The 25,589-nt window shown below is 43.7% G+C and overlaps 1 protein-coding gene across 2 annotated transcripts in view; it reads right to left on the bottom strand.

Annotated features, from left to right (window-relative positions):
- The window catches only part of LAMA4 (laminin subunit alpha 4), a 158,027-nt gene that overhangs the window by 29,261 nt on the left and 103,177 nt on the right, over positions 1-25,589 (bottom strand). For both annotated transcript variants that reach the window (XM_070073692.2, XM_070073687.2), the window contains exons 17-24: positions 14,753-14,932; positions 11,411-11,550; positions 7,169-7,342; positions 6,378-6,523; positions 5,786-5,948; positions 4,818-4,951; positions 3,893-4,064; positions 1,012-1,143 (exon numbers count right to left, since the gene is read on the bottom strand). In XM_070073692.2, the coding sequence (XP_069929793.2) occupies positions 1,012-1,143; positions 3,893-4,064; positions 4,818-4,951; positions 5,786-5,948; positions 6,378-6,523; positions 7,169-7,342; positions 11,411-11,550; positions 14,753-14,932 (1,241 nt within the window). The remainder of the gene's footprint in view (positions 1-1,011; positions 1,144-3,892; positions 4,065-4,817; positions 4,952-5,785; positions 5,949-6,377; positions 6,524-7,168; positions 7,343-11,410; positions 11,551-14,752; positions 14,933-25,589) is intronic.

Raw genomic sequence — 25,589 nt, 5'->3', positions numbered from 1 at the left:
CCAGAGTGTTCTTGTGGCCCTCACCTTTTTGTGCGTGTATTAAGAATGCATAACATGAGACCTACCCTCTTAGCAAATGTTGAAGTGAACAATACCATATTGTTAACTATGGGCACTATATTGTATAGTAGATGTCTAGAACTTATTTATCTAGCATAACTGAAACTTTGTACCCATGAAACAACATCTTTTCATATCCCCTAACCCACCAGCCTGTGGCCACCACTATTGTAATTTCAGGCAGGTGCCTTCTGGATGGCAGACTGCATATTACTAGCTATTATCCTTAGTGACATAATGAGCAGCTCTAATGAATCTGAGGAAATGCTAGTCATAGAAATATTCAAAATATTCTCCTTTTATTGTAAAATGTCCTCATGAAGGTCATGGACTTAGAACTCAAAAGGGAAATATAACCTATCTACTGTATCTTAAATGATATTATGCTTTATTAAATTGTAGATTTGAAAGGAGCTGCTAATGAAAGCAGTTGAAGAATATTATCAGTTTAGTTCACCCTTTGGGGTTATCTGTGTAAAGAAAAGTGGGTTAGCATTTTCTAAATCTTGGCTATACAGTTTAAAAGAAAATTTTGTTTACTTATATGTTCTTTTTTTACATTTAGAGGGGATCAAAAGATAAATATAAAATGACTGCGTATCTTATCTACACTCTAGTATTTTCAACAAATGAATTGTAGGTAGGATTCCATAGCAGTGCCACTGTCATCGAGCTATTTAGCACTCACAGGAGGCTTTTGGTCAATGAAACAATTAAAAGGAATCTTTCAGGGACTGTTTTATTAGACCCGTCAGTATGACAAAAATGTCCATTCTTATAAAGCAGGTGTTTTCCTGGGGTCTCTGAGCAGATGAGGGTCCTCCAGGTGCTCTGATGTGAAAGTGTTCAGTTTAATCACATCTTGCCTACTTCACCTGACCGCCTGATTAGATCAATAGGGTTGAGAATAAAGAACAAAAACAAAACCACCCAAACTAGAGTAATTCGTACCTCGTGGTATTTTGCATCACTAATTAGAGCTTTCTTCAACGTGTCTTCAAGATGTACAGGGCCACTGCTAAATCCAAAGTCATAGAACACATGCAGGTAACCATTGCGCATTTCTAGGCTGAAAAACATACTCTGTAGAAAGAAAGAAGTGATAAGATGGGAACATCTGTTATCATGAACGTGGAGTTGGATTAAGCTGAATGTGAGAAATAACACTGTATTCTCTATTACTCAAATTATTTTAAGACTAAGAGGGTCTCATCAAATTTTTACTATGAAATAAAAATGACAATTACTTCCATATCAGCCACTATGTCTTACAAGACTATACAAAAGTATTACCATCACACAGTTTAAAATAACCATCTTCATGTTCTTATTCTATTTTATAAATAAGTTTTCAGTCTATATTACAGACATTTTAAAGGCTTTAAAATATTATAATATATCATATTTGAGGTCATTTAAAAATTATATCAGATTAATAGATGCAATTTCATTCATTTTAAGATAAAAATTGGCAATATTGAAAATCGACCTCAAGGTATACTGAAAAGAATCCTTCCAAATTATCAGCAAATATGGATTTAAGAAGAATGCCATTTCTGTATTATTTTAAAGCATTGAGTTTATGTAAATAAATATGAAATTATTATGCACTTGGACTACATGATGTTTGAAACCAACAACACAATTCTGTAACATTCGAGTAATTTACTAGTCAACTTTTCTTGTTTCAGAAAATATTTCAAAGAGAACAGAATCCAATAGATTTGAAAGTAAAGTATTGTAGTAAAGTCCCTATTGTACAGAAAACAATCTCCTGCATCATTTGTTTGCCCTGGGAGTGTGGCACACGATCCATTGAGTTTAAGGAAGAAAATATTTCAGCTTCTATTTATACTCATTTAAAAAATTTAGGGTCGAGCAAGACACCAATCTTTAGTGCTTAACACGTGGATTACTGACTCAGGCCTTATTTCATCCTTTTTGTCAGACTTTTCCAGGATTCACATGATAGGTGAGGCTTTCTGAGTGCAGTTGCACACGTTACTCCTTGCCCATGTTTTTGCTTTTAGCTTATTGCAATTTACCTGCAGCTTTGATTGCCTAATTCCATGGATCTATGGGGGACGTGACTTCATAATGGGGGATTTTTGCAATGATTTTGCACTGATATGCAGAGTGCAATGACAGTATTTTAGGACCGATGACAGTATTTTAGGACACATACTGTTTGCTGATTACTTCCTGCAAATTACTAATAGTGCTCTCAAGTGTAAAGAGGGTTACACCTTTTTTAAGAACTTTATTGGTGATGAGAAATGTCTTTCAGTAATACAAGATCTATTTATTACTTTAAAAAAATCTGAAATATCAAATTAAGGGTATTATAACAATAGCTAAGAAAGTAGCTTATTCCTTTTCTTTAAGAAGGTCATACTGAGGAGAGACTGTTTTTTAAAAGATATTTGGAGCCGGCGCCGCGGCTCACTAGGCTAATCCTCCGCCTTGCGGCGCCGGCACACCTAGTTCTAGTCCCGGTCGGGGTGCCGGATTCTGTCCCGGTTGCCCCTCTTCCAGGCCAGCTCTCTGCTGTGGCCAGGGAGTGCAGTGGAGGATGACCCAAGTCCTTGGGCCCTGAACCCCATGGGAGACCAGGAGAAGCACCTGGCTCCTGGCTCCTGCCATCGGATCAGCGCGGTGCGCCGGCTGCAGCGCGCCGGCCGCAGTGGCCATTGGAGGGTGAACCAACGGCAAAGGAAGACCTTTCTCTCTGTCTCTCTCTCACTGTCCACTCTGCCTGTCAAAAAAAAAAAAAAAAAGATATTTGGAAAATTTTCGATTGTTATATGAGTTTATTGAAAACTATGTTAGTATGTTATCTATAAAAACTTTCAAATCTGCCTTTAAAAAAAAAGCCTTTGTGGGAAGAAATTTCTAACTTGTTTAAAAATCTTTCAAGGGAAGATTTTCAATGGCTCTGAACCCTTTCATTAAAGTTTACAAAATGATACAATATCTGATTAACTTGTAAGAACTGACATCAGATGAAATGTACCAGTCAAGTTTCTAACACAAACTTTTAGAGAATGAAAATGATGTGCAGTGTAGTAGGCACAGCCAATGATATACTTTTCACTTTTTTTTTATTTTTGTAAGGTATCTTATTCAGTCATGAGAGCCAATAAAACTTAGTGTGGAAATAAACTGGACTTAGGACAAGATTTTAGAATCATTGTAATCACAAAGAGTTTAACAAGACTGTAAAGATATTTAATATATTTAATTACATTGTTATCACTAACACTGCTATTAACAATAATTTTAATGGGAGCAAAAGGGTTTGTATCATTAACAAATAAAACTAATTTAATTTATTTCAACTTTATTTTAAATATTTAATATTTTATTTCCTTTTATAGTTTGCCTTTTATTGCTAGTTTTTATTGTTTTATACCATAATTATATCTATGTATCATTTTTAAAGATTACATATAGCTATATCTGTCTATTTAAAATGTAAGCCCTTTTTATTTTGATTAGGGCATGTGACATAGAAAGGTTAGGAGACCAATGTTAAGTTTCTTTAGGCACAGGGTTCACTTAGATCCTGGTACAGATTTTTCTCAAGTTTCCCTTAGGTTACTACAGGGCATATTTGATATACATCTAAAATGTGTCATGAGGAGCAATGCATTTCAGGGCTGCTTTTATTTATTGCTGTCATCACTTTTCCCCAAAGGAAAAAAAAATCCAATTTTGCTTTTTAAACTATAAATTCAATGTGATGGCATGACACACTCAACCCGGGTAGGTTCCTGGAAACAACAGAAAGCAAGGGAAATAAAAGAGAAGTAGGACTTTTATTTTCACTCACTCCATTGACCATCAGGAGCACAAGGCCATTGTCAGCTGGGGTTCGGACTTCTATGTCAAAGCGAGTCACCTGACCAAATTTCCCTCTCCTGGTGATATCCCTCACCACGGCGTAACTCGAGCCATCGAAGAAGTAGCTGGCAGCCCGGCTCTGAGTGAAGGCCAGTTTATCCCTGGAATGGAGACACGAGGGGCACATGCACAACAGCTTCTATTACACTTCTCGAAGGAGGCCCTTTGCACCCACCCTCAGAACGTCTTCCATGGCATTTTATGAGGTCCAATTGTGTGCATGGAAGAGAGACAAAGTACTCAGAGGCAAGTTAAATGAACTGTTTGTAATGGATTTCTTCCATACCCTATATGCTGAGACAGTTGAAATCTCTGAGGAAACCCCAGCCTGGAATCCTAAGTCAAAGCTGCAAACAAGTTAACACTTAGCATTTGTGTGTGCTCATCCATGATAGAGAAAATCTGAAGTTTTTTGCAGGTGTGACTCTTGTGCAGTTTCAAAGCTGGTTTCCCCCAAGAAAAATCTGTGAACCTGACTTTTTAAGGAAATTATTTTATCTATTACAAAGGCAGAGTGACAGAGAGGGAGATACACAGATTTTTCCAAATGTTGGTTTATTCTCAAAACGCCCACAACAGCTGGGCTTCGGCCAGTAACACCAGCTGGGTTTCTGAGGCGGATGGCAGAAACCCAAGTATTACGCCTCCCAGGCATGTCTGTAGGAAGCTGGGTCAGCAGCGGAGGTGGGCCTTGACACTAGGCACTTGGATAAAGAATGTGGGCATCCCAAGCGGTAGCTTAACCCACTGCAGCGTAACACCCACTCCCGAGAACCTGCATGTTGGCTACACGTGTCCTGTCTGATGCTCTTGCATGAATATAAGTCTTTATAGTGTCCATAAATGGCTCTTACCTGGCACAGGGCACTGACTTGGAGGGATCCATGTTGTAGATGTGCTTAAAGTTGTATAAGCTGATCACATCATTATTCAAAGTGGCCAATTCCAGGCAGCCAGAGAAGCCAGGCAGGTTTAAGCTGGCAGGAAGCTGTGCAACAGACAAAGTCAAGTCATCTTCTCCATGTAATACTTCACCCAAAACAGACAAAGAAGCTAATAGCATGTCAAGGCAACCTACCCACTGAGGTAGTGTTTTCTGGGACCCGAGTTTGTGTCTATTTTATTCCAGATCATTTAGAAAAACAGTGAGAGTTGTGCATATCTCAGTAGAGAGGGTAGATTTATGGAGCATGGGCTATGTGCCAGTCATATGCTGGGCAGTGACTTCGTGATAAAAATCACTCCTCACACCAGCTCTGTGAGGCAGGCATTCCTGTTCTCACATAGAGAGAGGGAAACTAATTCTCAGAGAGGTTTAATCATTTGTCTGCAATAAGGAAGTAACAGCCCTGGAATGGAAACCCAAGGTCTACTTCCCGTATCCCTGGGCCTGGCCTTTGTCTACCCTTCATCAGGTTTCATATTCTCCTCTAGGTCCCATGCCCTCTTTCATCCTGCATGCTTTTTTTCACGCATCTATAAGTTGAGAAAAATGAGTTTTAAAACTGTTATCTGCAAAGCTGAAAGCTAGATTTCAACTGCGTTGGCTCTACAATGTACAGACATTTCTGAAGCAGGTAGAGACAGCATTAACTGCATAAGCATGTATCAGAATGAAATTAATTGATCTTAAAGTTTTAGCTGTAGCTTGAGAGCATCTGACGCTATGAAAATACGGGTTGCATAGACCAGATTTATAGAGTCTGGTTCAGAATTCTGCTACCCACTGAGCTAAGCTCTTAAAATGATCATTATGGGTTCTACAGATTTATAAAAAGATCAGTGAGATTTAGAATAAGTCAAAGATAGCTGGCGAGCTTACCTTGAAGTTGGAAGGCACCCCGCCGACATAAAACACAGTGTCCTCAGGGTCCAGATCCAGCAAGGAGTCATCCCCTGCAAACTCTCCCTTTTTAATAAATTTCTCCTCCGCTGTGCTACTTAAACTTGGGACTGTTAAAAACACCTTTCCATGTTTTCCTACCCTGTGGAAATAAAGCTTGTTCATCCTTTATGAGCCAGATAATTTGTACAAAACACTATTTTTTATGTCAAATGTTAATGTTCCCTTATCACACATTTGATGATATGACTTAGTCACTTTAACTCATTCATAGAATATCAACAATCCAGGAGACAGGGATAGAAGCCATTAATCACCTCGGAGTTATTCATGGGTTGGCCAGGTAAAAAGATCCAATGATGACATTACTATTCAGAAGTGCTGATATTTTTTCTAATCTTTTCTTTTTCACTAAGGCATTTGGGAAGGAATACAGGAATAATAGAAGCAGAGGAACAAGAATAAAAAATACTACTTATACCACCCTCAGGAAGAGTATATGAACGTTTGTGCATTTGATAGGTTTCTCACAAAATGTGCATAGAAGCTGGAAGCCTCGGGTTCAGGTTACCTCTCAATCTTGACAATGCTGAAGTAAGCTGGCCAGGAGCTGACAGGCTTGGAGTCGAGTGGAATCTCCACATCCTTGGTTCCCAAATTATAAACGTATACCAGGTTATCATTTTTGATCGCAAGACCCATATATTCTTTTTTGGCCTGAAATGTCAAGAAGTTATTTGAGTGAAATTCATATGGATGAATATCGCCTTTTATGTTCCTTTAAAGGACAATCTGCAATCCAACTGCTTGGCTGTGTATAAGTGACTTCTGATCTGATTTTTTTTTTTTTTACCCATAACTCCAGTTAGATTGAACAGTGGCTCTGCTCCCCAGGTCCCCTGCAGCCGCACTATAGCCTGCTGCCCCTGGACCTGCTCAGAGACCATCCTAGACAAGGAGGTGAGTAACTGCGGGCTGCAGGGAATCTGACGGCTGCCAGGAGTGTGCGAACATTGTCAGGCTCACTCAGGGACATAATGCCTCCTGACAACACGGATTGCTCCACCTCTTCAAACAGAATTCAGCATCAACATAATAAGCCGTGTTATGGAAAGGCTTTGAAACACTCTTTGGACTCACCAAAGTCAGTCGTGTGATGATGATATGAAGCAATCCCAGCAGTATCCCACCCAGACTTGTCCTTCAATCATTACTTGATTCTTGCCATTAAGAGGATGCATGTTAGCAGGGTTGGCAAAGTGGGAATTTTGTTCGTTTGCCTAGGTGGCTTTGCTGTAGGCAAGAGGAAAGGTAGCTTTCCTTTTTAATATCATCTCCTTTTTTATAGGCTCATGCACTTACATTCTTGCTTCCGAGGTATAGGACAAACTGATCTGCAGTCCCAGGCTCTTCTTGCTGCTTCATGGGGGGCTTCATGTACAGGCTGAGGGAGGTGAAGGCCTTTAGGTCATCCATACTGGCTTTGGGGTGCACTTCAACGGCTGACTGTCCATCGAACATCATGGAGACTTGGATCTGCAGTTATAAATTTGTTTCACTAAAAGTACTCTGTGGAAATGGGCAGGTGCTTTTCCCTGATTCTCAAATGGTCTCACCTACTCCTGACAGGGCCCTCTGAGCTCTACTTTCACCCACACTTTCATTTATTTATATCCTCATCTTGTTGGAGGAAGGATTTCAGTAAGACTATGATATAACAATTTAAATTGAAATGAAAACAAAATTGGTGATAAACTAGATGCAAGAATGAGGAAAAATATGAAATCTACAATGCACTATACATTTGGACTGAGTGGACTTAACAACTTGAAGGGATATTTGGTCAAACAGTTAACTCACAAAATCCAGGACTGAATTTTTAAAACAGCATTTAACATGCCACTTGGGATGCCTGAATCACACATCAGACTTCCTGGGTTCAAGTTCTGTCTCTGCTTCTGATCCCAGCTCTCTGCTAATGTAGACCCTGGGAGGCAGCAGGTGATGATGATTCAAGACTTGGGTCCCTGTCACCCACATGGGAGACATGAATTGAGTTCCTGGCTCCTGGCTTTGTCCTGGTCCATCCTTGGCTGTTGTGGACATTTGGGGAGTAACAGATAGAAGATATCTCTCTCTCTCTCTCTCTCTCTCTCTCTCTCTCTGTTTCTGTCTGCCTCTCTGTCTTTTAAATAAAAGATAAAAATAAAAAAAAACTCCATAAGATTTATATAAAAACTATTGGATGAAGTATGAGAGGTTTTCAAAAAGTTCCTAGAAAATAGGTTTTCTGAAAAAAACTATGCATTGATTTGAAAAAAAATTTAATTCTATTTTCCATGGATTTTTTAAAGTATGGGTGTCTAGCTAATCTTGGGTACTAATATAAGGACTTGTTCCCAAGGGTGCTCATACAAACAGGAAGGGGGTGAGGCTGAGAGTCACATCCTTTACCACATCTGTGCAGTTGGGATGGGGGTGTAGACACAGTTTTTTATAGTCTTAGATCAGGTTTTGAAACCTGGCTCTGCTACTTATTAGCTATATAACCATGAGTAAGTCACTTAACTTTTTAAATTTGTGTGAGAATGAAAGACAGTAACTACAAAGTCCTTTCTAGTGCTTAGCTCTTTGATTATAATAATTGTAATGGACAGTTCATTAGATGCTTGTTTTTCAAAATTTTTACTTATTTATTTTCATTTTATTTGAAAGGCAGGAAGAGACAGAAAAAGCTTCCACCTTTTGGTTTACTCCCAAAATGAGAGTGAGAGAGAAGACATGGAGGGAAGGAGATGGAGGGAGAGAGAGAGAGAAAGTCTTCCATCTGCTGGTTCATGCCCCCAGATGCCTGAAACAGTCATGGATGGGCCAGGCTGGGACTCAGGAACTCAGACTAGGTCTACCATGTGAGTTGCTAGGACCCAAGTACTTGAGTCATCATTTGTTGCCTCTCACGGTGTAAGTTAGCAGGATGCTAGAATCAGAAGTGGAGCTAGGATTTGAATCCAAGCACTTTGAAATGAGGAGTGGGTAACCCAAGTAACATCTTAACCACTGTGGCAAACACTCAACCCTAAGGTGTTTCTTTAGTGATTATCAGAAAGGCACCACAGCAAAGCACAATTTTAGCATATTTCTAAGAGATCCAACTTGACATGTCACACTGGCCGGATTCATGGATGAATTTTTATACATAAATGGGTGACTTTGTATACTCATGCTGTTTGTGCATATCTTTCTGAAAGACTAAATCAATCAATTAATATTGATTTGGCCAATGTTGCCTGGCATACAGCTGTCCTATGTTTCTGGTTGAGTAAAGATCCAATATGTCTTAATAAACAATCAAACATTGTGGGCGTGAGGTATTTTTGTAAAGAGTCTGAGAAGGATGTATGACTGCATGGAAAGCATCTCGTTTTGGGGAACTGAGTCCCAAAGGTGGGGCCAAGACTCCCTTTGGAAAATAGTTTTAGGGGTGGGCATTTGGCCAAGTGGTTAGGATGCCAGTTGGGATGCTATGCCTGTGGCATACATGCAAGTGCCTGAGTTTGATGCTTGGCTCCAGCTACTGATTTCAGCTTCCCAACAATGCAGACCTGGGAGACAGCAGTGATGGATCAAATAACGGGGTTCCTGCCACCCATGTGGGAGACCTGGATTGAGTTCCCACTTCCTACTCTTGCTAATCATTGCAGGCATTTGGGAAGTGAGCCAAAGACGGGAGCTCTTCCTGTCTGTCTGTTGGTGTCTTTGTTTCTTTGCCTCACAAATAAAAAGACAAAAGTTACAAAAAATATGCTCATGTGATTAAGGATTCCAAGTTATACTTTATAAAAACGACATTACAAGAATGTACTTACAGAAACCTGGCTTCAAGAAAGCTATTTCTTGATGTTCCTTTAAGATAAATCTTTATTGAGCCGGCGCCGTGGCTCAATAGGCTAATCCTCCACCTTGCGGCGCCGGCACACCGGGTTCTAGTCCCGGTTGGGGCGCCGGATTCTGTCCCGGTTGCCCCTCTTCCAGGCCAGCTCTCTGCTATGGCCAGGGAGTGCAGTGGAGGATGGCCCAGGTGCTTGGGCCCTGCACCCCATGGGAGACCAGGAAAAGCACCTGGCTCCTGGCTCCTGCCAGGATCAGCGCGGTGCGCCGGCTGCAGCGGCGGCCATTGGAGGGTGAACCAACGGCAAAGGAAGACCTTTCTCTCTCTGTCTCTCTCTCTCACTGTCCACTCTGCCTGTCAAAAAAAAAAAAAAAAAGATAAATCTTTATTGAAAATGTTGGCTGGGTTGTCTAGATAAGCAATTTGTGGTATAGGACTATTTATCATTGCCATTTAAAAACTGGGTGTATTTATCAAGAATAATCTCCTTCCTTATAAAAAGAGTGATTTTTTTTCTTTTTACTCTTCTTTCTGTTTAGTAATTGGGGCCAACAGTCTGTTCAGGGAAATTCTTAATTGAGAAAATCAAACCATATAATTTGGCAGTGAAAAATGAGGGTGGTCTATAAATCAATAGAGGACAAATTACAAAGAGGTCTAAAAGCAAGCCCCACTTTGCCATAGTGAAGATTGTCATTTCTAGCAATACTGGCTCCAGCCATGGTGCTGCTAGGTTGCCCCTGTGTAAGTGTCTTTAGGTCAAGGTCTTTGTTGAATTTATTCAGCTTGGCTGGTCCCTGCATTCTCCGTCAAGCCTGCAGAGCATTCAATGAGAGTTTTACACAATCGGTATTGACCAGAGAATTTCTTAAAGAGGTAGTAGAAACTTATTCCACATGATAGTTGTACTAACAGAGCTGTTATATTGTTAATAATAATAATGCACCAAATAATTTTGGGGGTTACTTGGTTTCTTTTCCATATTAGCTTTGTTGATTAAATTAATTTGGTGGGTTTTTTTTTTTAATTTTTGAGGACAGTATTTATTTATTTGAAAGGTAGAACAAAAGTGAGAGCAAGAGAAAGAGAGAGAGAAAGAGGAAGAGGGAGAGAAAGAGAGAGTAAAAAAGAGAGAGAGAGGAAGAGAGAGAAATATCTTCCATATGCTAGTTCACTCCCCCAGATGGCTGCAACAGTCAGGGATGGGCCAGGCCAATGCCAGGAGCCTAGAACTCCATCCTGGTCTCCTACTTGGGTGTAGGGGCCCAAGAACTTAGGGCATCCTCCGCTGCTTTCCCAGGTGCATTAGCAGGGAACTGGATGACAAGTGGAACAGTCAGGAGTACCAGCACTCATGTAGGATGCTGGTGTCACAGGCGGTAGCTTAAACCACTGTGCCACAACACTGGCCCCAGTTTGGTGGTTCTTAGTCCTGGCTACACATTAGAACAACCTGGGAGCAGAAAAACAGTATAAGTGTGGAGACCTTTCTGCAGAGGTCCTGATACACTGCTTTGAGCCTGGGACCAGGAACTGATGCATTTTTCAAAACTCCTCAGGATCTTCTAATGAATCAGTGGGGCCGGGAACTTCCAAGTTGGATAACTCAGTAGGACCTTTCTACCCCGAGACCTGCCTGAGGAGTTTCGGCTTCGTGTTCTTGCTTACGTTCTCGCTGCCGCCGAGGGACTGGTGACTCCTTGTGCGTTACCCACCTTGCTAGCAACACTTCTGGTCTGTGCAATGAGTTCTCGAATTCTCTGAATGCTGGCGGAAACATTGCTCGCAGGCCGTTTCTGCTCCACGGTGCGAAGCTGATCCAGGAGCTGAGGGACAACCTCTGACAGATTTCTCACTGCAGTTTAGGAAAATTAATCATTTGAGTCAACATCTCAATAGTAAGTAAATCTCAGGGAGAGACAACAAAGACACGGTTAATTCTGCTAGAACCATAAGGAATGATTTTTAACCCTGCAAAGTGCAAAGTAAAGCCCAAAGCATAATCAATTTCTATTTTGTGACATGTATAGTACATTTTGATTTATGAATTGCACTTGGAACGTGGTGATGTTCATTACTGAGTATTAGTCAAGGGCAGGATCCATGACAAATATGCAGATGCCCCTTTAACCACGTAGTACTGGTTCTGCTTGCATTTCTAACAATAACTGATATACCAAGTCAAGAGAACGTTGCGCAAAAAGAGGTAGCAAAGTCATTTTTCAGGACGCCCATGGACAATCCCACAGGTGCTGCTGCTGTCCCAGTAGAGGCTGAGCCAGACGGAGGAAATCCCGCAGTATCCAGGCATGTAGCCACTGTGCCAAGGTGTAGGTGGGCAGCCATGGTCTACGGGCCTAGCCAAGAGTGATGCTACAAGTAGAACTTACTGAACTTTTTCAGATTTTAGTTCTGGACCTCCTGCTGGAGGACAAAACAACCTCTGGGTGTGGAGGGTCAAAGCAGACAGCAAGAGAGGCAGTGACCAGGCCAAAGCACAAGGTGGCCTCAACCTCGCCTATGCAGCTGTGCACCTCTTCACTCCCCAGGTGTGCGATTGATCTATTTCTTAGGTCTCTTTTGTTTGTTTTGAATTCGCAATGTATGCATAGAAAAGAGCCTAAGTAATAAAGACACAGGTTGATGAGAGAAACCCAAAGCATAGAGAATGGTATAACTTTTTCTGAAGCTTCATTAGCCGAACAGTGGCTCTGCGAGTTTTGTCCCTAAACCAGTAGCATCAGTATTACCAGGAAACTTGTTAGAAAAGCAGGTTCTTTGGCTCATCTCAAATCTGCTGAGTTGGAAATTCTGGGAGTGGAGGGTAGCAGTCTGTTTAACAAGCCTTCCATGTGATTCTGATGCCCAACAGTATGCTTGAGAACCAGTGGACTACAGAATGAACATGTTGGGGGTATCCTGCTACATAAAGATAGGACCACCATCACTGAGCATTAGCTGCTGGGCCAAGCTGAATCCAGATTCAGGAGGTTACATCAACGCAGGATCAGAAAAGCATCTTTTCTCTGACTGGGAACAAGATATTTTTTCCAGCTCAAGGAATAGAATAAAGTGAAATAATGGCAACTCCTAGTTTGTTGCACTGATTAAAACAGAAGTAAATACTTGTTGTTTGGATCATTGATTATAGGACCATTTTATATTATAATAGTCTTTAAAAATCAAGGGTAGGGCCAGCGCCGCAGCTCACTAGGCTAATCCTCCGCCTTGCGGTGCCGGCACACCGGGTTCTAGTCCTGGTCGGGGCGCCGGATTCTGTCCCGGTTGCCCCTCTTCCAGGCCAGCTCTCTGCTGTGGCCAGAGAGTGCAGTGGAGGATGGCCCAAGTACTTGGGCTCTGCACCCCATGGGAGACCAGGATAAGTACCTGGCTCCTGCCATCGGATCAGCGTGATGCGCCGGCCGCAGCGCGCCAGCCACGGTGGCCATTGTAGGGTGAACCAATGGCAAAGGAAGACCTTTCTCTCTGTCTCTCTCTCTCTCACTGTCCATTCTGCCTGTCAAAAACAAAACAACAACAACAAAAAACAACAAAAAAACAAGGGTAACGAAGTATATTTAAAGCATTACTTGTGATTTCAGAAATGTAGCTTATGTATAAGACAGGGTCATCCCTCAGTTCCGATTCTCTCAGAAAAAGGGAGCCATCATATTACAGTCTTTTTAAATTTCTATATCATGTCACTCTCTCATTTACTTTGTTTTGAACCACAAAATGCTATTTGAGGAAAACACTGTAGCCAGAATCCATTTCCATAGGTGCTAGGTAGTTCTGGATGTATGCCATTTTGAAAGTAATTAAGTGAGTAGTTACAGAAAAGAATTCATGAAAAAAAATTCATGAATACAAAAGAACGACTTTACTGTTATGGGAATAAATATTTGTAAATTAGAGTAAAATTTCTCCTGACAGATAGATAATATATGGATTCATCAACTTGTTTCTTAACTCAGATACAGGTAACGAAGGTCTATAAAACCACACTGGAGAGCCAGGTGTTTTAATCATGATTTGTCATGATAGTGGAAGATGTTATGAAGAGATGAAATAAAAATGTTAAGAATGGACACAGGGGCCGGCGCCGCGGCTCACTAGGCTAATCCTCCGCCTTGCGGCACCGGCACACTGGGTTCTAGTCCCGGTCGGGGTGCCGGATTCTGTCCCGGTTGCCCCTCTTCCAGGCCAGCTCTCTGCTGTGGCCAGGGAGTGCAGTGGAGGATGGCCCAAGTCCTTGGGCCCTGCACCCCATGGGAGACCAGGAGAAGTACTTGGCTCCTGCCATTGGATCAGTGCGGTGCACCAGCCGCAGCGCACCGGCTGCGGCAGCCATTGTAGGGTGAACCAATGGCAAAGGAAGACCTTTCTCTCTGTCTCTCTCTCTCACTGTCCACTCTGCCTGTCAAAAAAAAAAAAAAAAAAGAATGGATACAGGCAAATTTTCAAGTAGTGTGTAATTTTAATTCCAGTAAACAAGGTAGACATTAAAACACTTCCTTTTCATTGCTGTAAAATGGTATATTCAAGTTGGCCACTGTTCTTATTGGAAAGCTAAAGCTATACTTTATTGTATTCAGTTCTTGATACCTGCTTTACTCAGATGAGAGAAAAGCAATGCTGTTTAATAAAAGCAAGGCCATTTAGTAACTTTTTTTTCCTAACAACTAAACAGAGTTTTTTAAAAGTTTACTTACTTTAATATTTGATTAATCTTCTTCCCTAAAGGGGAAAAACAATTGCTAAACTGATAGAAACAATTGCTATCATTATTTCACATAGAAAAAGTATGATTCTATACCAATCTACCTAGTATTTATTTATGTGAAATATATATATATATATATATATATATAAATATGTATATCCATATAAGTACGTAGATTGGTGAGCTGGGCACATTTTCCCTTTTTTTTTTCCAAGCTTATACAATTTTCTAATCCAAAACCTGATGAAGAAAACTGGCTCCTAATAAAAGGGACATAGAGTTTCATGGACAATTCCTCCACAGGAATGCAAAATGGGAAGCTTGTAAGTGATACCTGCGTCTCTAGCAGAATCCACTGCAGTGTTGTAAGCGGAAGAGTCAAAGTTTTGGAGATTCTGTGACCAGTTGGATAGGTTGCCAGCCATGGGGGTGGTGGCCTGTTGGACCTCCATTGTGGTCTTATTAGCCTCGGCGATGATCAGCCTGGACTGACCCAGGAGCTGCTGGGTATCACCTGCACACAGAACACAGGGCCGTTCACACAGCAGAGGAACAGACATTGGTCAGGGATCATCAACATCCATTAATCACGGCAGTGAAACAGACCTCAAACCCAGGGCTTTCAAGCCAAGATCTTTCAGTATTAGCTATGGTGTAAGTTAGGTGCACAAGAATGGTGTAAACAGTGTTGGTATGTGAGTCTGAAAGATTTTAAATAATGGGACTCACTTAAAACATTTTCAAATAAGAAGTAAACTTAAAAGAAGAGTAGTAGTAGTTCCTCAGAGTACTGGTGAGAAAGCCATAGAAAATGTCTATGAGATTTTAACTCATAAGATGCTTGGGTCTGAAACTCATTGTAAATATTTTCTTTTACAAAAGAGTATTCTTGGGGCTGGTGCTGTGGCACAGGGGGTTAAAGCCCCAGCCTGCAGTGCCAGTATCCCATATGGGCAACAGTTTGAGTCCCACTTGTTCCACTTCTGATCCAGCTCCCTGCTAATGCTCCTGGGAAAGCAGTGGAAGATAGCCCAAGTCCTTGGGCTCCTGCACTCATGTGGGAGACCCAGAGTGATCTTGGGTACCTGGCTTTGGCCTGCATTACTTCGACCATTGCAGCCATTTGGAGATTGAACCAGCAGATGGAAAATCCTCTCTGTCTCTACCTCTCTCTGTAACTCTGTCTTTCAAATAAATAAAATAAATCTTAAGAAAAAGGTATTCTTGTAGAATACTTTTGCTATAAAAATGATGCTATCGTACAGAAGAAAATCAACAAGAAAAGGTATTCTTGAATCAGAAGGTAAGTTTCAAAACAGTGACAATGATGAAATCCCATTTTTGTTAAAATTATATATTTAGGCCTGCACTCACTTGGTTAATCCTCCGCCTGCTGCACCGGCATCCCATACGGGCGCCAGGTTCTAGTCCTGGCTGCTCCTCTTCCAGTCCAGCTCTCTGCTGTGGCCTGGGAGGGCAGTGGAGGATGGCCCAAGTGCTTGGGCCCCAGCACCTGCATGAGTGTCGGGGACCACGCAGCATGTGACCTCTTAGTTGAGAGACAGGGCTGGACAGGCCAGACCTGATAGTACTGATAACGCAACCTTGTGTGACCTTGTGCCTTAAGGCCTTGTAACCTTTCCCCTACTTGCACTAGCATTGCAGCTACAAGATAAGCCCACCCTCCTTCCCCCTCCCGATACCCTGCCTCGATGATATATAAGTGTGTGGTTGAAAAATAAAGTCGCAGCTTGATCGGCACCTGTCTTGCTGCCATCTTTGTGTCTCCTGTCCCTTTCATTTCTCCTTCTAGGTGCTCGGCCCCAGTTGCTGTCCCGCGGGACGGGACAACTGGCGCCCAACGTGGGGCTCGAGTGCGGCCCTTGGGGTTCGAGTGCCTGTAAGATTGGAGGAACGCCGCCTTCCAGGAGGAAAACTTGGATCCAAGTGATTGTGCGACCGGCTCGGAACTGCCCACCCGAGATCATTAGCATCGGTCGACGCTGCGGAGTGAAGACGGTGCAAGGTAAGTGACAGCCATGGGACAGGCATTATCGTCACGGGAAATGTTCATTTCAGGTCTCAGGGAGGCCCTCAAGACACGAGGAGTTCGGGTTAAAAATAAGGATCTAAAGGCATTTTTTGAGTATGTAGAAAGATTGTGTCCCTGGTTCCCCAAGGAAGGAACAATTGACGAGATCAAGTGGGAAAGAGTTGGAAGTTGTTTAAAGGATTTTCATGAGATCTTTGGCCCTGCAAAAGTGCCTATTACGATTTTTTCATATTGGAACCTGATTAATGACATTCTAAAAACCCGTCACCTAGATAAGACTATTGATGCCCTAGTAAGGGATGGTGAGGAGACGTTACAGCAATCCTCCCGACCTGCATCTAAATGCCCATCTGTCATTCTAGATATACCCTCCACTGATGATGACCCCAACAATAAAATTAAAGAGTCCACTTTAGCCCCTACCAACGAAGCGAGCCGACTATATCCTGCCATCCGAGACAAATTAGATTCAGATGAGGAAGCTGCCCCAGAGGAAGAGGTCGTGCACTATCATAATTCCAATTGGCCCCAAAATGTTAAAAATCCCCCGCCATACAATACTCACCCGCACCTTCCCATTTGTGCCCCGGCTCTCTATGACTTTAACCCTCCTGTGCCTGACTTGTCGGCCTTGCGACAGTCACTTCAACAGAGACGAGAGCACATCCAGCTCCTTAAGGAAATAAAATCCCTTGACGAGGAGCTCCGCCACCTTGCCTTAGAGCAGCCCCTTCCAAAACCTAAACAAGGTAAAGTCAGGTCCAAAACCCAACCCCTTCTAGCTTTCCCTGTAACCAGGAGGCAAGCCGGAGGTCATTCTGAGCCTGCCGCTGATGGGGAAAATGAGGCTGAGGAGAATTCGCCCCACCACTCTGAGGAAGATAGTGAGGAACCTGGGTCGGAGGAGGAAGATCAGGTCCCCAATCAAGGACCTGGTAATGGACAGCCGCCACCCTATAAAAAACTTAGTCTCAGATTTATTGAAAAACTTAAAACTGCTTGCACCCAGTATGGTCCTACTGCCCCGTATACTCAGGCCTTATTGGAAAGCCAGAGTGCCCGGTGGCTTACACCTAATGATTGGGACTTCCTCGCCAGAGCTGCTCTCAGCGGAGGTGACTATGTCCTGTGGAGGGCTGATTATGTTCAAATTTGTAAAGAAATAGCCCAACAAAATTTTGCTAAAGCTTCATCTAAAAATTGGACCCTCAAAAAACTTTTGGGAGATGCCCCGTATAATTCCAACAATTCACAAGCCCAGTTCCCTGATGGACTTCTGGCGCAAATTAAAACTGCCGGACTAGGGGCTTGGAGAAAGCTCCCTCAAAGGGGAGCAGTCACTACCTCTTTGGCTAAGATTCAGCAGGGGCCCGACGAGCCTTATAGTGATTTTGTCTCGCGCCTTAATGTTGCAGCTGAGAGACTAGTTGGCCCAGGAGAAAATGGAAGTGCATTTGTTACGCACCTCGCCTTTGAAAATGCCAACCCAGCTTGTAAAGATATTCTTCGGCCTCATAAACATAAGGGTGATCTTTCAGACTATGTGAGGCTCTGCGCTGGTGTGGGATCGGCCCATGCCATGGGCTTGGCAATTGGGGCCGCACTCAAACTGACGCAAAATCCCTCCAAGGGGACCTCCACTTGCTACGCCTGTAAACAGCCTGGACATTTTGCCCGCGAATGTCCAACTGCCTTATCAAACAGGCCCATGGCCCAAGGCGCGGCTCCATCTCCTCCAGGTAGGCCGCTCCCCTCCACCCCATGCCCCCGATGTCATAGGGGTTATCACTGGGCAAATGAATGCAGGTCAAAGACTAATTCTTCAGGCCAACCCCTCCCTCCTAGTGTGCCGGGAAACTCCCAGAGGGGCCAGCCCCTGGCCCCAGTTTCTCAAAGGACAAACCCTGGGGCAGTACGGTTTGTCCCTTCCCAGCCTCAGGCTCAGCAAATACCTCAACAATTGCTTCTCTCCAACGAGCAACCCCCGGTAGCGCAGGACTGGACCTCTGTGCCGCCTCCGATACAATATTAGATTCCACCCAGGGCCCACAAATTATCCCTACAGGGGTGTGGGGCCCCTTGCCTTCGGGTACCTGTGCTTTTATTCTTGGCCGAGCATCAGCCACCCTTAAAGGCATTCAAGTTTTTCCCGGTATTATTGACGGTGACTTTACCGGGGAAATAAAAATCCTAGCAGCCGCTATCAATGGAGTAGCTGCCGTTCCACAGGGCACCCGTCTAGCACAAGTGGTTCTTCTGCCTTTAATTACTGGAAGTACATCCTCAATTTCTTCCAGGCCCCGAGGCATTACCCCTTTGGGCTCCTCGGATGCTTATTGGGTCCAGCCAATTACAAAAAATAGGCCTGTGTTAACCCTTACTATTGAAGGAAAGGATTTCAAGGGCATTTTGGATACAGGGGCAGATGCCACGGTCATATCTCAAGATCATTGGCCCGCCCATTGGCCACTGACCGCATCTCTCACCGATTTGCGAGGTATAGGCCAGTCCAATAACCCCCAAGTCAGCTCAAGGGTATTACGCTGGAAAGATAAGGAAGGCAATCAGGGCACTGTGACTCCTTTTGTATTACCAGGCCTTCCTGTTAACCTGTGGGGACGTGACATTCTCTCCCAAATGGAAGTTATCCTGTGCAGCCCTAATGCTGTGGTCACACAACAAATGCTGCGCATGGATTATGTGCCTGGCACAGGACTTGGAAAAATGAGACAGGGCATAACTCAACCTATTACAGCCCCCTCTAAAACAGATAGACGTGGGCTCGGATATTCGGATTTTTAGTAACGGCCACTGGCCTTCCTGTACCCCATGCAGATAAAATCACATGGAATACTCAAACTCCTGTTTGGGTGGATCAGTGGCCGCTTACTCAAGAAAAGCTAAATGCCGCTACAGCGCTTGTACAGGAGCAGCTCGCGGCTGGACACCTAGAGCCTTCCAATTCTCCCTGGAATACGCCCATTTTTGTCATAAAGAAAAAATCTGGTAAATGGCGCCTTTTACAGGATTTGCGCGCTGTTAATAAGGTCATGGCACCCATGGGTGCCCTCCAACCTGGCATCCCAACCCCCGTGGCCATCCCAAATGGTTATTACAAAATAATTATAGATCTCAAAGACTGTTTTTTCACTATTCCTCTACACCCTGATGATCGTCCTTATTTTGCCTTTAGCCTCCCCCGTGTTAATTTCCAGGGACCGATGCAAAGATTTCATTGGAAAGTCTTGCCCCAGGGAATGGCCAATAGCCCCACCCTTTGTCAAAAGTTTGTAGCACAGGCAGTGGACCCGGTTCGTTTACACTGGCCGCACATTTATATTCTACATTATATGGATGACATTTTACTGGCGGCTCAAAACAAGTCAGACCTACAAGATTGCTTTACAGCACTTTCTAAAGCCTTTCTTACCCTTGGTTTACAAATTGCTCCTGATAAGGTCCAGTTACAAGACCCCTTTACCTATTTAGGTTTAAAATTACAACAGGACTTGGTTTTTGTGCCCCGCATCCAGTTCCGCTTGGATTGCCTCCATACCCTTAATGATTTTCAAAAACTTCTAGGAGATATTCAATGGCTCAGGCCCTATTTAAAAATATCTAATAATGTCCTTTTGCCCCTCAATGACATTCTGCGAGGAGACCCAGATCCCTCTTCCCCCCGCGAGCTCACCCCTGCTGCGGGAGACGCATTAAACCAAGTAGCGCAAGCCATCAGCCAACAGTTTGTTTCACAGATTTCTTATACTCTCCCCCTGCTTTTTGTAGTTTTAGCCACACCACATACGCCCACTGGAGTTTTTTGGCAAAAATCCCTCATGCCCAATAAAAAGGGTCAACCTCTTTTCTGGGTTCATCTCCCCATTTCCTCATCTAAGGTAATTGCAGTATATTTGTCTCAGGTTGCTTCAATAATCATCAAGGCTCGTTTCCTTTCCCGCCAATATTTTGGAAAAGACCCCGATGTTGTAGTAGTGCCATATACCCGAGAACAGACCCAGTTCCTTCTTCAAACTTCTGATGACTGGGGAATAGCCATGTCAGGATTTATGGGAGTCATTGACAATCACCTCCCTGATGACCCCGTGTTACAGTTTGCCCAATCCTATTCCTTTATTTTCCCAAAAAATACAAAAAGTAACCCCATTCCAAAGGCTGTTACGGTGTTTACAGATGGGTCCTCCAATGGAATGGCTGCCTTCGTGGCAGATAACCATTCCCACGTATTTAAAACATCTTATCAGTCGGCTCAGTTGGTTGAGCTGTATGCCATACTTCAAGTCTTTACACAGTTTTCCAGTCAGGCTGTAAATATTTATACCGATAGTGCATATGTAGCTCACTCCATTCCGTTGCTTGAGACTTCTCCTTTTCTTAAAACAACTTCCAACGCTATGCCCTTGTTTATACAAATTCAAAAGCTAATACGAGAAAGACAACAGCCCTTCTATTTGGGACATATTAGGGCACACACAAGCCTAGCAGGGTCACTCTCAGAAGGTAATGCCCAGGCAGATGCTGCTACAAGGCTTACCTTCCCCACAACTGTGGGATCAGTGCAGGAAGCTCAGAACTCAGAAGGTAATGCCCAGACAGATGCTGCTACAAGGCTTACCTTCCCCACAACTGTGGGATCAGTGCAGGAAGCTCAGAACTCAGAAGGTAATGCCCAGACAGATGCTGCTACAAGGCTTACCTTCCCCACAACTGTGGGATCAGTGCAGGAAGCTCAGAATTCAGAAGGTAATGCCCAGACAGATGCTGCTACAAGGCTTACCTTCCCCATAATTGTGGGATCAGTACAGGAAGCTCAAAACTTGCATAGGTTACATCACTTAAATGCTCAATCTCTCCGTTTGTTTTGTAAAATTTCACGAGAACAGGCTCGTGAAATAGTCAAAAAATGCCCCTCATGTGTTACAAGCCAACCTGTACCGCATTTGGGAGTCAATCCGCGTGGTCTTCTCCCTAATCAACTGTGGCAAATGGATGTCACACACTTCCCAAAATTTGGCAAACTAAAGTATCTCCATGTCTCTATAGACACCTATAGTGGCTTTGTCTTTGCCTCCTCCCACACAGGAGAAGCTGCTAAGGATGTTATCTCACACCTTATCACAGCTCTTTCTGTACTGGGAAAACCTGTTAAGATTAAGACAGACAATGGTCCTGCTTATGTCAGCACTAAGTTTAAACAATTTTGTGAGGCGCTCCATATTAACCACATTACAGGAATTCCCTACAATCCACAGGGACAGGGAATCATTGAAAGAGCCCATCAAACACTAAAAACTTGGCTCACTCGGCTTGAAGCCACTTCCTTGTCTTTTGCCTCTCCCCGCGACCGATTGAATCATGCGCTCTTTGTGCTAAACTTCCTGACCTTGGATAATAATAATCATTCAGCTGCGGACCGTCATTGGCACCCTTCCCCTGATACGGCTCCGCCTATGGTAATGTGGCAAGACCCCCTCACCAGTAGCTGGCACGGCCCAGATCCAGTACTCATTTGGGGACGTGGCTCAGCCTGCATCCTGGACCAAAAACAATCGGCACCAAGATGGCTACCTGAAAGATTAATTAAACAAGTTAATCCACCAATTCCTACAAATAATGATGTTGTTCCAGAGCCTGTACTTGGCCCTGAGAACGCCTTTTCTTTATACCCACAGGAATGAAAAGACCCAGCTGGACGCTACTGGGACTCATTACAGGACTCCTTATTATTGTTGGAATTGTTGCCATTGTTGCTATTTGTGTATCTTATCTTCTCTCTATTCTCTCCTCCCCTGCTACATTTCCTGAGGGCTCACTGATTAACCCCTCCAAAGGGCCCTAATACAATGGCCCTCAGCCTTGCTCTCCTGATGATGGCAATCTACACCATCCATTGGGCTCCACCAGTCTTTGCAGGGCTTGACAACCCTCAGGGCATTCAAAAATACCTTCAACAGCATCACCCTTGTACCTGCTCAGGGGGCATAATAGTATCCTTCCCACGAACCTGTGGCCGTGGCCGTGCTCAAAAGCCGCATTTTACACAAGACTGCGGAGATAAAACTGCTTATCTGACCGTCCCGGTTCCCGATGGTTCTGTGTTCCCAAACCTAAGCTAGACTCTTACCGCACTGGGGATCAGTGCCCATCAGAGTGCAATAAAACTATCCATTACTCCGTGCACTCCTCCTGTTATACACAGTATCAAACCTGTAACAAGGGAAATCAGCGTTTATTGTTTGCTGTTATGTCAGGAGATTATGAGGGAACGTTCGGAGGAGAGTTATCCTCTTCATGCTTCAGCTCCCCCTCCTGCCCCACTAAGGGACAAGTAGCCTGCTGGTACCCTATAGCCCCTGTGGGAGTGTCTGACGGTGGAGGCCCTCAGGATACCCTTACTAAATTAAAAACACAAAAGGTACTCGAAACTGTATTTGAAAGCCTTTACCCTTCCCTCCAATACCACCCCCTGGCTAAAGTTCATTCCAGAGGAAATAAAGACTTGGATGTCAATACCATCGATATCCTTACCAACACCCATAAACTGCTTAATCTCTCTGCCCCAAACCTTGCAAGAGACTGCTGGCTCTGTTTACGCCAGGGACCCCCCCTTCCTCTTGCCATTTTTCTACCGCTTAATAATACCCTTGAGTTCAATAGTTTCTTGGGCCACCCCCCTATGCAGCCCTTTCCTGTTCTTCCTGTCCCAACGGAAAATATCACTTGCCTTTATAAACCTCCCAACAACAATCCCTTCGATATCGATGTAGGCCTTGCTCCTTTCTGTACAAATAATGTAACAGTAAACTACCCTCTTTATGCCCCTAATTCCACCGTTTTTGTATGTAGGGATAATTTAGCTTATACCATTTTACCAACAAATTGGACCGGTAATTGCATGCATGCTATACTTTTTCCTGATATAGAGATTATCAATGGAGATACCCCTGTTCCTATCCCCTCCCTTGATTATATTGCAGGGAGACAAAAACGAACTATTCAATTTATTCCTTTATTAGCCACATTGGGAATTTCCTCAGCTATGGTTACAGGATCCACAGGACTAGGAATTGCGGTCCACAAATATAGAGAATTGTCCCAACAACTTATTAATGAGGTGCAGACCCTATCCACCACCATTCAGGACCTTCAAGATCAAATTGATTCCCTAGCGGAAGTGGTTCTACAAAATCGTAGAGGCTTAGACTTGCTTACTGCTGAACGGGGAGGTATTTGCTTGGCTTTACAGGAAAAATGCTGTTTTTATGCTAACAAGTCCGGCATTGTTCGTGATAAAATCAAGACACTTCAAGAAGATCTGGAGCGTCGTCGACGTGCCATGGCTGAAAATCCCTTTTGGACTGGATGGAATGGACTGCTTCCCTATTTGCTACCACTTTTAGGCCCCATTGTTGGGTTGCTTGTTGTGCTATCTATAGGTCCTTGTCTCCTCAATAGGCTGATGACCTTTATCAGACAACAAGTAGATAATTTAGCAGCCAGACCAATTCAAATACATTACCAAAGTCTGGCCATGGAAGATCCCATGGAAAACGTTATCTCTCTCTCCGGCCGGTGAAGTCTGGCCAGTGAGGTCACGGTCCCTCCAACAACTGACTCTCCCCTTCGGTCTGCCGCTGCCCCAGTCGGGAGCCCAGGAAGGGCCCCAGGCCTATCAATAAAACGAGCAGTAAGCCAATGACGGGCACCTTCCCGGAACCTCACCCACCTAAGACAGGAGTCCTTGGGGACTGGCAAGGATATCCAATGACGGGTAAGAGGTGCTGGAGCTCCGGGTCGATTCCTAAGACAGGCACTGCTCGCTCATCATGGTTGGCCTAACCGGTAGCCATTTCTGTTTAATTGATAAGAAAGGGGGATATGTCGGGGACCACGCAGCATGTGACCTCTTAGTTGAGAGACAGGGCTGGACAGGCCAGACCTGATAGTACTGATAACGCAACCTTGTGTGACCTTGTGCCTTAAGGCCTTGTAACCTTTCCCCTACTTGCACTAGCATTGCAGCTACAAGATAAGCCCACCCTCCTTCCCCCTCCCGATACCCTGCCTCGATGATATATAAGTGTGTGGTTGAAAAATAAAGTCGCAGCTTGATCGGCACCTGTCTTGCTGCCATCTTTGTGTCTCCTGTCCCTTTCATTTCTCCTTCTAGGTGCTCGGCCCCAGTTGCTGTCCCGCGGGACGGGACACATGAGAAACCAGGAGAAGCACCTGGCTTCTGGTTTTGGATTGGTGCAGCACCGGCCATGGTGGCCATTTGGGGAGTGAACCAGCGAAGGGAAGACCTTTCTCCCTGTCTCTCTCTGTCTATAACTCTATCTATCAAATAAATAAAAAAAATTATATATTTAAAGTAAAACTAATACAAGTTTACAACAAAATATTTTGTTTGGGCAATGGGATCATGGGAGATTTTTCTTTGCTGTTTTCCTTTTCTGTATTTTCTATTTTTTTTTTTAAAGATTTATTTGAAAGGCGGGGGTGAGGGAGAGACAGAGAGATCTTCCATTCACTCCCCAAATGGCCAAAACAGCCTAGGTTGGGCCAGGCTGAAGCCAGGAGCCTGGAGTTTCATCTGGGTCTCTCTCATAGCCGCAGGGGCCCAAGCACTTGGACCATCTCTCACTGCTTTCCCAGGTACATTAACAGGGAGCTGGATCCCATATGGGATGCCAGTGTTGCAGGCACAACATTGGGGCTTTGCCACCATGCCGAACCCTGCATTTTCTAATTTTTCTACAAGGGTTAGGGATTACATCCCTAATTAAAATAATTTGCTATCACTTATAGGTGATGTTGTAAATTTGAATTATCGTAGTAAGAAAATATTTAATTCAACCTCATAGGCTCTGGTTTTTGAAGAATGTTAGTTTCACTGTTGAATCTGCTTCTTACTAGCTGTGCCTGTTGGAGCAAGTTCCCTCACTTGACAACCCTCAGGGTTCTTATCAGTGCAAAGGCAATGGGGACACTTATCAACCAAGAGAGAAGGCTCATTGAACACAGCACAGCCCACACCCAGTAAGCATCGGTAAACACTCATTCTGATGATGCTGGTCTGAGGCTTCCCAGCGGCTGCCCA

Source organism: Oryctolagus cuniculus, chromosome 5 (assembly GCF_051225735.1).
Source record: "Oryctolagus cuniculus isolate XC-2025 breed Fujian yellow rabbit chromosome 5, ASM5122573v1, whole genome shotgun sequence".
Lineage (NCBI taxonomy): Eukaryota > Metazoa > Chordata > Mammalia > Lagomorpha > Leporidae > Oryctolagus > Oryctolagus cuniculus.
Note: the sequence above shows the minus strand (reverse complement) of the source record. Positions and strands in the feature narration are given on the sequence as shown.